Source organism: Puma concolor, chromosome D4, assembly GCF_028749965.1.
Source record: "Puma concolor isolate L17-30 chromosome D4, mPumCon1.1.hap2, whole genome shotgun sequence".
NCBI lineage: Eukaryota > Metazoa > Chordata > Mammalia > Carnivora > Felidae > Puma > Puma concolor.
Genome location: NC_141679.1, coordinates 44,085,455 through 44,100,393, shown reverse-complemented (window position 1 = coordinate 44,100,393; position 14,939 = coordinate 44,085,455). Strand labels below are relative to the sequence as shown.

The 14,939-nt window shown below is 40.7% G+C and overlaps 1 protein-coding gene across 6 annotated transcripts in view; it reads right to left on the bottom strand.

Annotated features, from left to right (window-relative positions):
• ADAMTSL1 (ADAMTS like 1) overlaps positions 1-14,939 on the bottom strand; it is an 885,884-nt gene that overhangs the window by 97,228 nt on the left and 773,717 nt on the right. For all 6 annotated transcript variants that reach the window (XR_015243567.1, XM_086685377.1, XM_086685374.1 and 3 more), the window contains one exon: positions 4,802-4,929. Coding sequence is in view for 5 of the 6 variants with exons in the window: in XM_086685377.1 (XP_086541503.1) it covers positions 4,802-4,929 (128 nt within the window). In the remaining variant the exon portion in view is untranslated. The remainder of the gene's footprint in view (positions 1-4,801; positions 4,930-14,939) is intronic.

The following is a 14,939-nucleotide window of genomic DNA, read 5'->3' as shown; positions in this document are numbered from 1 at the left end:
TGTGGTCCAGAGCACCATCTGGAACATAGCCAAACTTGTCTACCTTTCCCTCCGATCCAGAGCACTGGAGAAAACCTCCCTTTGTTTTTGCCACTGGTGACGAAACCCTCTCTAGCCATCTGTAAAGAAAAGCCCTTCTCTGGTTAACAGAATTGCTGGCTAAAAAAAATTCAGAAATGCCAATTTAAAATGACTTACATTATAAAACCTTACAAAACTGCTCATCTTTTATTGCAGCTACTAAATCATGATGGGGAGGGGGCAGAGAAAGAAGAATTTCAAGGACAACTGCCTTTTTATTTTCCTTTTTCTTTTCTGTGATCTCTTTATTAGACACAGTATGTGTCAGCTATTCAACTCATCAAAAAGCAGAAAAGCATGCCAGGAAAGGAGAAATATTTTCTGTCTCTCTCTTCCTGTGAAAACTTCAGATGAGCTCATCTGTGTTCTCTCCTTTCAATGAAAGATAAGCTCATCCCTCACCTTCTTCCCATTTTCCAGTGATGATGTCAGGCAGGCCTTACAGTATCTCTTTTGTGATCTTATAAAATCAATGACAACCAAACACGTTTCCCTCATGGCTATGACCTCATCCATGGTTTACACCTGGACAGGACTCATCTGCATTGGTAAGTAGAGCTAAACTCCACTGATCCAGACTGAAGCAATTTGCCAGGAAACTACTGCTTTCCTTCAAAACCCTGCTTTACCATTCAGCTTGGTTTCTGAGCAACCTGGCTGAGTGTTGAATCTGACTAGTCACGAGGGTTCTCCAATCTTTGTGCCCATCTCTGTGCACACCAGAAACTCTCCTTTTACCCAGAACTGTCTATACCTCATGTAAAGTAATAAATACTTCAAAGAGTTACGTATGTGACATTTTGGGGATAATCTTACACTCCTCCCTCCCTCCTATTACCCTTCCATCCACCGTATGCTACTGTCATCTACATTCTGAGCAGTGAAACACGTATCCAATTAAGTCACTTTAGGACACAAAGGAATTTTGTGCCCCTGTGTTTACATGGCTGTGGGCTTCCATTCTGAACCAGGGAGGTTGACAGGAGGCTATCTCCATACTGAGAAGCAAAGTAGTCTCAAATCTCTGAGACTCAAAGATAAGTCAGCACATAATGGATGGGTTTGAAGAAAAGCAAAAGGATACTGAAGAAAATATTTTATAGGACCGAATAAGGCATAAGGAGGAAGATTTGGCTGTAATAGCATGTCTGAAGCTGAATTGTGTTTAAAGAAAAATTGTGTAGAGAGTAGCAATGGACCAAAAATGAATCTGAGAAGCAGAAATGGGGCATACTCCCTATAGAGGACGGGGCAACTCAATGGAAGAGGTCTGGTTGTGAGCCAAGGAGAGCTCATCAGGCCCCCTTTCCTGTGGCCCATGTGAAATATTCCTTACCACAAGCTGTCTCCCTTCCTCTGAATCCAGGAAGGCCGGCCCTTTCCAGATGGCTAATTCAACTTCCCCAGCTGGCATTGAGACATTGAGAGCAAGGTGCTCTACAAAAGGTTTGTGAGCATTCCAGTCTCTGAGGAGTCTTCCCTACTGTAAAAACAACTTGGCTTTTGTTTTATGTGTTATCCTCACAATAATAATAGCTAACAAATATTGAGCGCTTGCTATATTCCAGGCACAATTATCAGCATTTTATATGAATGAATGTATTTAATCTTCGCAAAACCCCACTGAATCGTGTGCTAGTTTAATAACCATTTACAAACGAAGAGGCCAAGTCAGAGAAGAGTAAAGAAGCTGCTCAAGGGTATATAGCCAGGAAGCGACAGAGCCAGGATTCCAATCCAGACCATGAGGCTACAGAGCCCTCAAGCTTAACTGTCAGGCTCTGTTTGCTCTTGTGAATTATTATGAACAAATTTCCCCATTTCTGGTCAACTCAGGCACACTGGCCAGACCAAGGTTCAAAATCGTGGACACACCTGAGTATCTTGAGTCTCAAAAAGATGTTTTTCCCTTTTGGTCTAACATTCATACTGAGGTCAAGGAAAACACACACACACACACACACACACACACACACACACACACACACAAAACCTGCCATGTTTTTAGATGTGCATAAGCACTGAGATTTTACCATGAAGATTTAAACAAAAATTTTTAAATATTTATTTTAAAGAGAGAGAGAGAGAAAGAGACAGAGTTCGAGTGGAGGAGGGGAAAAGAAAGCAATGGAGACACACAATCTGAAGCAGGCTCCAGGCTCTGAGCTGTCAGCACAGAGCCCAATGCAGGGCTTGCACCCACAAACTGTGAGATCATGACCTAAGCTGAAGTCGGAGGCTTATGTGACCGAGCCACCCAGGTGCCCCTTACCATGAAGATTTAATTGCAAGTGAGCTGAATCAGTTCCTAAGTCTGTACACAGAGTTTCAATATGAAGACTTATAATGAAAAATACGTAGAAGCAAACTTGAACTAATGTTTTACACATTTTAGAATTGCTTTCAGGAGGTATTTCATTTTAGAAGAGCTAGAGAAAGGAAACATTTATCAAGTGTGAACTATGTGCCTGGCATTGGGCTAGGCGCTTTTTCACATGCACAATCTTATTTAATTCACAAAATCCCATAAAACATTATTAATTTCATTTTTACAGATGAGAATGAAAACTCAGTGAGGTTGCATACTTTGTTCAAGATAAGCAGTATAATTGGTAATCAAATTTAGAAATGCTTGACATCCATTTCCCCCTTAAATTTAGTGTATATTTGGGTGGTATTTTATATGCTGCTACATAGGATCTTGCATACATTTGAAGGAAATTATAATTATCTCTCGATTCTAGGTAGTCCTGTATACATCTATTGCCTTTACTAGTCTGTAAGCATTATGGAGCACAAAACTCAGGCCTTATTTATTGCTCATTGTTCCCCAGTACTTGGCAGAGGGTGTGCTTAGAACGGCAGCTGGTGTACCACTTAATACTAGGTGTTGACATTGGCACAGGTGTAGCAGATAATTCCAGGTAAAGACACAAATACAATCTTAAGGCAACATATGCACATTTTGAGCCTTAATTTTTAGCGGGACTATTGGATTCGTGAGCACACCTGAACAAACCCCACCACTGAAGTACAAGGGCACAGTCCTAGGTGTGGTGTTTGTGATCAAATTCATAGGCCAAACCCTTTTCTTCCATTCCCTAGTGCCTCTTTTGCTGTTCTCTCTTTTCTGGCTTTGAACACTTTGGCAGCCTCCAATAGCTCTTCTCCAAAGAGTTGAAGACAAGTCTGATGTTACAATTGCCTTACTTAATTCCAGACAGGTTTCCATTCATCGTATTAAATTCAGGTGAACAAAGGGTATTTAGTCTGTGACGGAACTGAACCGTATCAGGATAAATATAAACAAGAGAGTTAGTTCCGTAACAGCCACTCTTTGCCAACAATTGGAAGCATGTCAGCAGTGCCCTTGCTACGGCAGGCTGGAGTGTGGAAGGCAGAAGAGATTTTAGGAGATTGGTGCTGTGCATCTGGACTCTGTATAAAGAGGGGAATAAAGATTGTAGCTGGAATACATTAGGAGAAAAGCAAGTGTTCTATTCACACACACAAAATAGGCATTAAAATTATCAGTCTTTAATCTACCCCTGGGCCCCTCAGCTTGCCTTATTCACTGCTGACTTTCATCTTCCCTGGAAAGCCTCCTGCTAAAGGTCCCTTTTCTGATCAGCCTTAGGTCATGGGGGCAGAAATGCTGTTGCTAAACAGATATGCAAGGGAGTAGCATGTGTGACTGGAGAACAGTGTGACAACATAATCCCAGCATGGACCGATGAGGTCAGTGTGGGGTGATGTTGGCTTTTCTAGCATCTACTGAATCATCTGACGGGAGCAGCAACTGAAAAGAATAAATACAAACACATGCAACATACTGCCAAAAAAGACTGCCTGGCCCAGATCTGAGAAAAAAGATCCTCCTTTGGTAGGATAGGTGGATAGGGAACAATGAGCTGGGAGTTAGGAGGCCTCATTCCCTTATCTCTACAACCAGCTGAGTGGTTGCATGACCTCAGCTTACCTGGCCTCTAAGAAATGAGGGCACTGGTACAGTTGGTATCTAAGGTCTTTTTCAGTTTCACAGGCAAGGATTTGTGTCCTATGTAAATGAGGTTTTATAAAGTACATGATGACAAGACTACAACCTTGGGAGACATCATGTTCTGCATTGCAATGTTCTTACATCACATGTGTAGAATGTTTTGCCTGACCTTTATGGATAAGGGGAAAGTGTTGGCAGGTGCAGTACAGCAAGAGGTTTAAATAAAACAGAATCAGAGAGAAGAACACTCCTGCTTTAAACCATGACCACAGAATTCCAACTACCCATGAGTCTTGAAGTGTTCTTTGCAACAGGTGTAACAAGGAGAAATGACAGGTCATGGCTCATGTTCCCTAACATGTTATTTACTAGTACACAACTCCTTTGCTTATGTTGTTCTTTCTTTCTGGAATATGTCACCCACCTATACTTATCAAAGTCCATTCATTCTGACTCTGACATCTCCCAGATGGGATGAAATGTCCTTGCACACCCTTAGGTTATCATTTACAGCACTTATTTCATTCACTCATTCATTCATTCATTATACCTCATATTATACTTCATCTCCATTTAATTATAACTATAGCTTATAACCTTTCTGAAGGCAGTGTCTAAATCTCATTTATGGATGTGTTCCTGGGCCGGCTTGGCACACTGTAGGTATCTACTCAATAACGGCACAGCAGCGAGTCAAACTACACAGGATTTTCATGTTACCTGCTAATGTGACGGCAATGGAGACAGAGTCATATCCCAAGGCATTTGTGGCATTGCAAGTGTAGAAACCCACATCAGCTTCCACTGGTGCCAGGATCTGTAAGGAATCATCTGGCTGTAGAAGAATCCTGGAGCAACAGAAAAGAAATGTAGACCTGGTCACGTCAGTTGACTCCTTTTTGGCATTTAATACTGGTAAGGCAGGAAAGAACAGTGTTTTAAGACAGAGACAAACCAGCCACAGTGACACTCAGGAAACCAGGCTCTCTTGCCACTATGTTTGGTGTGATTCTGATAGCAACCCCAAATGAGCCTTTTGATTGCTTAATCAGCTTGTTGATTACTTGATCTAAAAATACCAGTTGGAGTAGATAGCAGATGTGTGCTGAATACATAGAACACCCACAACAGGGATAAGAGGGGATGTTGGAATGAATGGTGCAGATGGATTTGGAAAAGGCTTATTATGGAAAAGGAAAAATCATAAAGGAGGACTGGAGCTTTATTGGATGGTGAACAGTAGGCAGGGCTTCCAGATATGGAGAAAGGCATCTGGAGTAAAGACTCAGAGGTGAGAGGAAGCGAAAAGTCAAAAATATTGATGAGAGAATCTTGATGCATATGTTTGAAGGAAATTGTATGCCTAAATACCTCTCAATTCTAGGTAGTCATACATTCATCTATTACCTTCAGAGCCTGTGAACATTAGGGGGTGTAAAACTCAGATCTAATTATTTCCCATAATACTTAATGAAAGACCCTCTGTAGGGGAGGTGCACAACAGAATGAAGGCAAAGCCTGCCCTTTAGGGCAATGGTAGAGAATTCCAGAATAATCCCCATCTAGTTCAGACACTTTGCTTCCCCTGAAAAGAATTATAAGAATCACATTGTGAGTGTCTAACATGAGCTTCAAAACCCACTCCAGTCTCAGTCTACTATTTTTTCTTTTCTGGATTATGTCATTTCTAAGAACTAGCTGCTACATCATGGCAGTTAGTGACTAATGATGACTTGAAACTGATATCTTGGTGACTTGGTGAGGCTGATGATAACTGGAATCTGTTGATGGAGGTGGGGATCCAGACGGAAGGGAGGAGAACAGGGTAGGAGGCTCAGAGATCCAGGGCCTGGACCTGCCAGGGCCTTAGGTTTGTAAACCATTCAACGCACAGAAATGCCTTAGAGGTGGCTTGTAGCCTCCTATAGTCAGTCATTTCCATCTTTGTGATAATTTCCACCTCCCTAGTTTCAAAAGGCCCAAAGATCTGTTTACCTAATATCACATTAACATCCATCTGTAGGAGGTAAGTTGGAAACAGGGGTCATTTTTCAGGAAAGGGGGAAAAAGCACATGAAAATGTCAGAAGAACTCACAACACTTGGTGGGTGAAATTAACACTAGGAGTCGGACCTCCTGCCCCAACAACACGTTCTCCCTATATATACAACTATACAATTCTTTTCTTTCTTCACTATTTCTCCTGTTGGGTCCTCTCCAGACTCTATGGGACTGGCAGTTTGGCACTGCCTCTTGTCAGCTCTTAGTTATTCTGAGGTGGGCGACCTGTCTGGCAATGAATCAGGCTCCCTCAAGTCTGTCTTTGGCCTTGGGCCTATTGTACTGCTTATTCTTACTTCCTGTCAGGAGAAAGGCAGGAAGGGGGGAAAGCAAGGCTTACATGTTTCAATCTTCAATCTAGTTATGCAGTTCTGATAAAAATGGGGAAGGAAATAGAAAACCTCAGCTAAAGGGAAGTTTCTGGATGGTCTGTGTTTGATTCAGTGCCATTCCAGACCATCACCTTTACCGCTGAGGACAGTCAAGCTTTTGTGGCATTGAACTGGAGCTGAAGCTTCAAGAGGGATGGGAGAGACACCATGGTAAACTGTGGTAAAACTCATCCACTCATTCATTCACACATCCATCAAATGTGAAGTGCTTTTTCTCTAAGTCAAACAATTACATGTTAGTTTCTTTCAAAGAAGCTAATAAGAGAAAGATGACTATCCAAATTTCTGATCTCTGGTAAACCACATAATATGTAATAATGTCACTAAAAGGAATCTTAATAGACACCACATATTATCATTGTTAAATCCCTTCAGGTATTCAGACTGTTTTAAGGAAAATCAAAGACTGACTTTATGATATAAATCTTATGATGTCCAGGAACATGTATGCCTCCATAATGATTTCCAAACAGCAATAATAAAAGCAGGCTTAATCAAATTTCATGATGACTGAGTTTAGTCAATCATTATTCAGTTTTACTACAATCAAAAGGTAGGGATTAGAATTTGCTACATTCCCAAGTCCATTGGTATAGTTGCCTCCTTAAAACCAGCACCCTCTCTCTCTTCCCTACAGAAAGGTATCTTGAACATTCAGAGCAGGAGGCTAGAAGACAGGTCTTCTGAACTTTATTTTGGTCCTGGTACTGCTTAAGTAGTCACCACTGGCAAATATCTTTACCTTCCTACATTTCAGCTTATCAATATCTAAAACCCAGTTGAAGTAGGTTTTCCTACTCAGAGGAAATTGTAAAAACAAGGTATATAAGGACTTTCCAGACTATTTTTTGGTATTTCCAATGATGCTTTTATAGGTAACCTTGGACATTCTGAATGAAGAATTCAATGCAAGGAAGGACAGGAGTGGTAATATTGTAAGAAAGGAAGAGATGCTATTGGCCAATTCTCTCCAGCCCCCGATTTATTAGATCTCCATATTCAGATCATTTTTTCCCCCATAGAACTACTGTATCTGCCTGATCTTATGCAGGAAGTGTAAACCACAGTGGGTCTGAACCACCTACTTTTTAAGGTGGGGGTTAGCTTTTGCACAGGTGCTACTGAGTGAGCCATAATGCTTTCTGAGCCGGTCTAAAGCTTGGAAAAGATTTCCACAAAGGTGATAAAGAGGAGGAGGAGAGCTTTCACACCAGGCTAAAAGCCATAAGGGATGGCAATAGTGGGAATGGAAAGGAATGAACCTAAGCCTTGATATTCACCATTTGCATGTTCTTTTATTCCATAAAATGTACACATAGAGATAAAGAAGATAACAAAACCTACATGGGACAAAAATCTGAAATTGTCACTTATTGCATATACTTACAAATTATTTATACTCATAAAACTGAACCTTTTAGCAAAGGGGGGGCTACAGAGTTATTTGGTAGCAGAGTCAGAATTTGAAGTGGAGATTCTCAGTCTAGCATTCTTTTTTTCCATTTATCATGTCTTTGATATATCCTTCACATTGACAGTTGGGGGTTTGGAGGCTGCCACCAGGGGGAGCAGTAGTTATGGAGAGGGTTCCCATGCAGGGCTCTCTAGGAAACATGACAAGGCAAAGGAAAGGGCTTGCTGTGGAGAATGAGGTCGGCTTTAGTCTCTTTATCTAGCCTGGCATCTAGGGAGAGAGATTCTTGGGGAAAAAACGTTTTCTTTGTATTTCAGGCGTCTACTCTATTAATTTAACTTAATTTGTTAGTAGCTGATTTCTGTCAGCTTGTATTTAGTTTTCAGATTTGACAGGCCTGTTTTAGAATGCACAGGCACAGAAACATAGTGCTGCTTTCCAAGCAAAACCAGAAAGATTTCTCTGGGGTTGTTTTGGAATTTAAGGAATCAGAGAATGAGGGGACATGAAATGGGGCATAATTAAAGCCTACATAGAAAATGGTCCTGTGGTCACATTAGGTATATTAATACTAGCTGCTTTTCTCCCATACCCCTACCCCACTTCCCTTTTGGTTTAATGAGCTAAAACTTAACTGCTTTATTTCTTTGGTCATAGTGTTAGCCAGAAAATAAAGGAATTTGCTTTTCTGGTGGCCTTGTAAGCTTCTTTGTGACAGAAGGTCTTCTCAAGCATTCTAGCAATGAAGGAGCAGCTGAGAGAGTAAAAATAATTGCTATAGTTACAGAAGTATGGCCCTGATCAACCTTGTGAGTAGGATATGGACAGTGTCCATGGGCCAGTCCTATCAAGGACAAGCTCCTTGAAGTGAAGTTATCTCCTCTGCATTTGTAATGGTCAGTGAGAAAGTACTCTTATTTGAAAAGGAGGCGGCTCTGGGGGTCTAAAAGAAAGCTTCTAGCAATTCTGAGAGTGGGGTGGTATCATGATACCTTCCTCTGAATCCTTGGTTCAGCTGTGAACACTACGGTCTTGTGCAGGCCCATCTCTCAAAGTGACCTCCATGACCAACCATGTCTAGCTGCTATGGAGAGGAAGGGTTCTGATTTCAATCAAGAGAGACAGAGTCATGTGGAGGTCGTGGGTAAGCTTTTCAACTCTGAGCCTCTAAGTTCTTTCTGCAAATGGAGGATAATACTGACCTCAGACAATTCTTATAAGAATCAAAGGAAGGAGACCCATTCTTATGGTTAAGTAAAATAAATAAGCTTCAACATCAAATGCATTTAAAAAATTGGTATTTTTTAAAAATGATTCAGGTGGTAGTCACCTATGTTATCATCTTGGAACTCCTTTTTGAGAGGAAATTTTAAAGGTCTGGACACAGAAACAGCCATTGGCGACACAGGCCACGATGCTGTACCATCTCAGGCCTCCCACCATGACAAGCAAGCATTTAAAAAAAAAAATTTTTTTTTAAGTAAGCTTCATGTCCAGCGTAGAGCCCAATGCAGGGCTTGAACTCATAACCCTGATATCTAGAGTCAGACCAAGCCACCCATGTACCTCTGATAAACAAGCATTCTTAGACCCATTTTAGGTCTCAACACAGGACTGGATGCTGGAAATCATAGGTACATTCTTTCTCTTTAGAACAGTATCTTCCTCTCATCCTTGAAAACTTAACCTGTCCCACATCCCAGCAGAAACTTGTTGCTCTAGTCAAGATGGCCTCTTTGGCTCTCCTTGTCATTAGCTTGGGGCTGAATTCATGCTCTTTCTCCTCCCATCTATCCTTCCAAATTCTCCCTTTCAGTTAAGAATGAGTCAAGTTTTACCACTTGTGTTACCACTGTCCACAAGAATTTCTTCCTTTCCTGATCATCCAGAGTTGTTCTGAGCTGTCCTACAAAACCTTTTCTACTCTACAAGGTCTCATTTTTTCAGTTAGGTGGTAAACTAATACTTCAAGGGCTGAGAGTTTTTTTTTTTACCTCTTTCATAGTTCCCTCTTCAATAGTTCCCTAGCACAGTGCTATCATGCTGGATAGAGACTTCAGAATAATGGAGCTAAAAATGATCATGCTGACAATATAGCATAGTGGTTAAGAGAATAGACTCTGCAGGCAAGCTGCCTGGGTTCCAACCCCAGCTTTACTCTTAGTCACTTTGTAACCTTGGGCAAGTCATTTCTTAACTTCTGAATGTCACAGTTTCCTTACCTATAGAATGAGGAGAATTATAGCACCTATCTAAGATTGTTGGGACTATTCTACCTGTGCTCAGGTATTTAAAGATTGCACATGATCTGTTGGGATGAGCACTGGGTGTTGTATCTAAGCCAATGTGACAATAAATTATATTAAACAAAGCAAAAACAAAGCAAATGATCGCCCAATGTGTTAAAACCTATGGAAATACAGGTTGTTGTTGTTATTGACATGACCATCACTGTTATCATTCACTCTTCATGTCTCAACCTATGTATTTTGGATGCTGTGAGGAACTGTTCTGACAAGGGTAAATGACTGAGAAATGTAGAGGTTTCAAGGAATGAAACCAGGTACGTGGAAGTGGGTGGACAAGGGTTTTTTTGTGTGTGAATGAGCAGGGAGTGAGCCACAATGCCTTTACCTTGGTGGTAGCACTGGGGGTGGAAAGGAGGAGCAGAGACTGAGGTCACATGGCAGAGACTGAGGTCACATGGCATGTCAGGTTGGCAACCATCTCAGTTCTATTCCCGACTCCAAAATTTCTGAATAAGTACAACTACTTATTTTCATAACTGCTTTAACACTATTAACCAAATGCTGAAATCTTAGAACGCTTAAAAAAAAGCCAGAATCCTGCAATTGCAAAAAAAAAAAAAAAAAAAAAAGTATATAAATAATCAGTAAAAGAATGAGATTTGGTAAAAAGTGAGTCTACAAGGAAATACATGAAGTGAAAGCCAGCTGTGTAAAGAACATCAGCTCCAAACTCTTAGGAAAAGATGCTGAGGACTCTTACTTACTCTGAAATGCAGGTGGTTTTTTTTTCTCTGCCTAGAAATTTTTTAGATTAGGATAATCAAATCTAGCACAAAGGGACAGTGGGGGCTGTTACTTATTAGAAAGTGTATAAGCTTTCTACAATTTTATTATGTCATCCTATTAGATTGATATTTTTATCCCTTTTGAGAGAGAAAGCAAAAGCTCAGAGAAGGTAAGCAACTTGCTCAGCTAGTGCATGGTGGAATCAGGAATGGGGAGTGAACTTTGACCCTTAAAAAAACTGACCATATCCAGGCATCCACTGGGGCCTAATAATAAGCCATGTGGTTTGGCTTCATTTTGGTGGGGGGTAATTTGTGCCAAGGTTTGTAGTTACTCAGGGAAATGGACAATAACTAACAAGAATATTCTGGATTTTAAATAACTAGAAGGCATGTGGTTTGGCCTCATTTTTGTTGGGGGGGGTAATTTATGCCAAAGTTTGTAGTTACTCAGGGAAATGGATAATCACTCACAAGAATATTCTAGATTTTAAATAGCTTGAAGCTGGAGGAAAAAAAGAATGCTGTGAGAAGACCTCCTCTGTGAGCAAGAATTTTTTTTTTTTCTGAAACCAAAAATTATAGTAGCCTAGAGACTTGCAAGGGAGAGTTTTGTTTTGCACAGATATTTTGGGGAACCGATTTGAGGTTCACGAAGAGTTTCATATCACCATTTGGCTAGGGCAACTTTTTATAACCTTGGCTGTTTTTAATGTAATTGCCAACTAAAAGTTATTTGATGCTGGAAGCTTCAGGGTTGCTCCAGGTGGAAGTATAGAAAATATTCTTGGAATGGGAAAGGCCACCTGACCACACATTCTTAACCCTGTCCTAGTGCTTTCTGCCAAACTCTTCAACATCTTTCTCTTCAGAAACTCATGAAATCTTGAATTTGCTAATACTTGTAGTTTTATTTGCTAGCTGGGTAATTCATTTCAAACTGCCAAGCTATGCATGAAATGACTCTGACTTGATTTCCTCTTGGCCTGGGAGAGGGATCAAACTCTGGTCAGCTGCCACCTGCTTTTGTCAACAGAGTTTTATTGGAACACCAGCATGCTCATTTAAGTGCTTTCTATTACTGCTCTTAGGGTACAATGGCTGAAATGAATGGTTGGGACAAAGATAGGATGGCCTGCAAAGCCTAAAACATTTATTATCTGGCCCTTTACTAGAAGAGTTTGCTGGCTCTGACCTAGAACATGGAGGAATTTTCGCTTCAGGTTTGTTTCAGTGCCTTCCTCATTTATATAACCACGTTAACCACTTTATCGGAACTCTGCCTTTTTCTAGGACCATTTTTCTAAGAAGAATAAATGCTAGAGGGATCTTTGGATACCTCCTAACCTTTTGGGGAACAGAGAAGGCTGGACTCTAAGCTTCATTTGTGCCACCTGGTTGTCACGATCTTGTGTCCTCTGATGCTCTTGTGACCTTTGCATTGACCTTCAATACTTCTCTCCACCCCCCCCCCCCCCCACCGAGACCCAGGTATTTACTGGGATAGCCCCCTTTCCTCTGACTTACTATTCCTATAGTTTTCAACTGGGAAAAACATTTGTTATCCCCACTTCCTTTAGTTCTATGAAGGAAACAAGCCAAACCAAACTAAAACTGGTTTCTTCTCTCCCTATCTGCCCTGCTCCCAGTTTTTATAGTCTCTGCAAACTTGGAAACTGCATTTCGTATGCTTATGACTTTTACATATAGCGTTATTCACAACTGTGGTTCTCAAATTGACCCTGGAGGCATTTCCCATTTGATTCTCTCCTCCATTCTGAGAAGTTTCCATCTGTAAATACTCTGTGTTGCCCAGGCCAAAGGCTTCCAAGTACTCCTTAATTCATCTCCTATTCAACACCACTTTGGAAAGTTGTCCAAAACTGTCTGGGAAGTATAAGCATAGCGAGCATACACATTTCTCTTTTCTACCAGACCAGAAACAATAGCAAAAAAATGTCAGAAGAATATAAGCATTCTCCCCTTTTGCCTGGATTTAGGCTAATTCCCTATCACACTATGTTTTCCTTCATACTTTCTATCTCATCTCTTTGAACAACTGCCTAGGTTGTTCCCTAGTTCCTCAAAATGAGAATAAAGCTCCTTATTTTGTGATGTCCTGGAAGATGGTATGATATAATGACCTTCTATCTATGTATCTCTCTCTATGATTATATCTCTATATATGATTATAGATGCTGACGTATGAGCATCCATTGTATGTCAGGCACTTTACAGATACTATATGTTCTTCATATTCTTGCTCTTCTGTAGGGTGGGTATAATCGTTTTAATTTAGTAATGAGAAAACCAAGGTTCGGAGGGGTTAAAGAGGGCTCACATGGATACTAAGTGGCAGAACAGGAATTCCAACCTAAGTTGCTCTTGCCCTACTGTCCTTCTACCACTGTGGGCTGCCCTCTGTGTTAACTGATGAACCACCCGGCTGCTCTTCCTGATCAAGGAGGGGGGTAGGGTAGGTCAGAAATGACCAGCATGAATCAGGCAGACCCTGAATAGAAAGAAAACAGGGACAGGCTTAGGGGTTAAAAGGCAGAAACTCCTTGACATTAGCCCTTTCCCCATGATTCCATGTAGATAGATTATCACATGTGAGTCACTTCCCACCCTTAAAAAGGAATCAGTGTCTTTTTCAAAGTATCTAATTTCATATTATTCTTCATGTTCATCTTCATTCCTTTGAAAAATCCCGTAACTTTTAGGAAAGGCTTGTTTAGATGCTTTAAGGCTTATATTAACTGAACTATGTATATTATGTTGACTGTAGCTCACCCCTGGGCCAGAGTGTTGAATGGCAAATCAAGACTTCTCTGCCAGTGTGGGCTATCAGCAATATTTAGATTTTCTCAGAGAAAAGGATCAGTATTCAGCCAGCTTTCCCCCCAATTTGGTAATCGTACTTCCAGCACCTAGTTTAGAGAATCTGGCTTTTCTTTTCTATAAGGAAATCAGCAGTGTCCTTACAGGTAGTGTTTCCGGATTTGGGTTCAGACGTAGGAACACTGAATGTACATCTGTCCATATTACATGAGCCTCCTGGTATTAGATGTGGGGAAGAGTTACTTGTGAGATTCTTTGGCTAGCGTTACACTCCATCCAAATGCAAACTGGAGTTAGCTTCTGCCTGAGTTTCAGCTCAATGTGATGAAGTCTAGGAGGGACCACTAAGCGTTCAGTGTTTGTACAGAGTAACTGAAAAGCAAGGAACAGTTTAGTTTCAGCTTGCTTTTTGGTCTAGGTCTCTAGACACACATGTGCACAGGCCACAAACACTGTAAACATACACAGAGATGCAAATACATATGTCACGATTACAGTGCTTACTGAGCACCTATTATGTGCCCAGTACTATGCATATTTATATGGGAAAGTGTGTGTAAAGGTAGAGCAATAGAAAATAGAAGAAAGGCTTTCCCTAAAACAGATGTGCCAAAATAAAAATGAAGGCTCACGGATTGCAAGCCAGCTGGCTAGAAGACAGAATGTTAACTTATGCTAGATCTAGCTGACCCCAGTGGCTTCTTCTTAAAACAATGGCCAAGTCCATGTATTCAACTAAGGTTAAAATCAATACAAAGAAATAGTCCCTGGAGCCATACTTCCTTGGGTTTAAATCCCAGCTCCACTACTTATTAAGTGTGAAATTTTGGGCAAGTTAATCTAACATCTCTATGCTTCAATTTCAACATTTGTAAAATTGGGATAGTAACCTCAAAGCATTATTATAAGAATAAAGGAAGACCTGTAAAACACTCAGAACAGCACCTCGCTCAAAGCAAGTGGTTAATAAATGTTGATGATGATGATGATTTCTTCATTGGCCTAGATGTGATGGGAGATAGGATGCCACAAGGTATTTATTCTCTGTACTTATTTTTTTTTAACTTTTAAAAAGTTTATTTATTTATTTTGAGGGAGGGAAAGCATGCACACAAG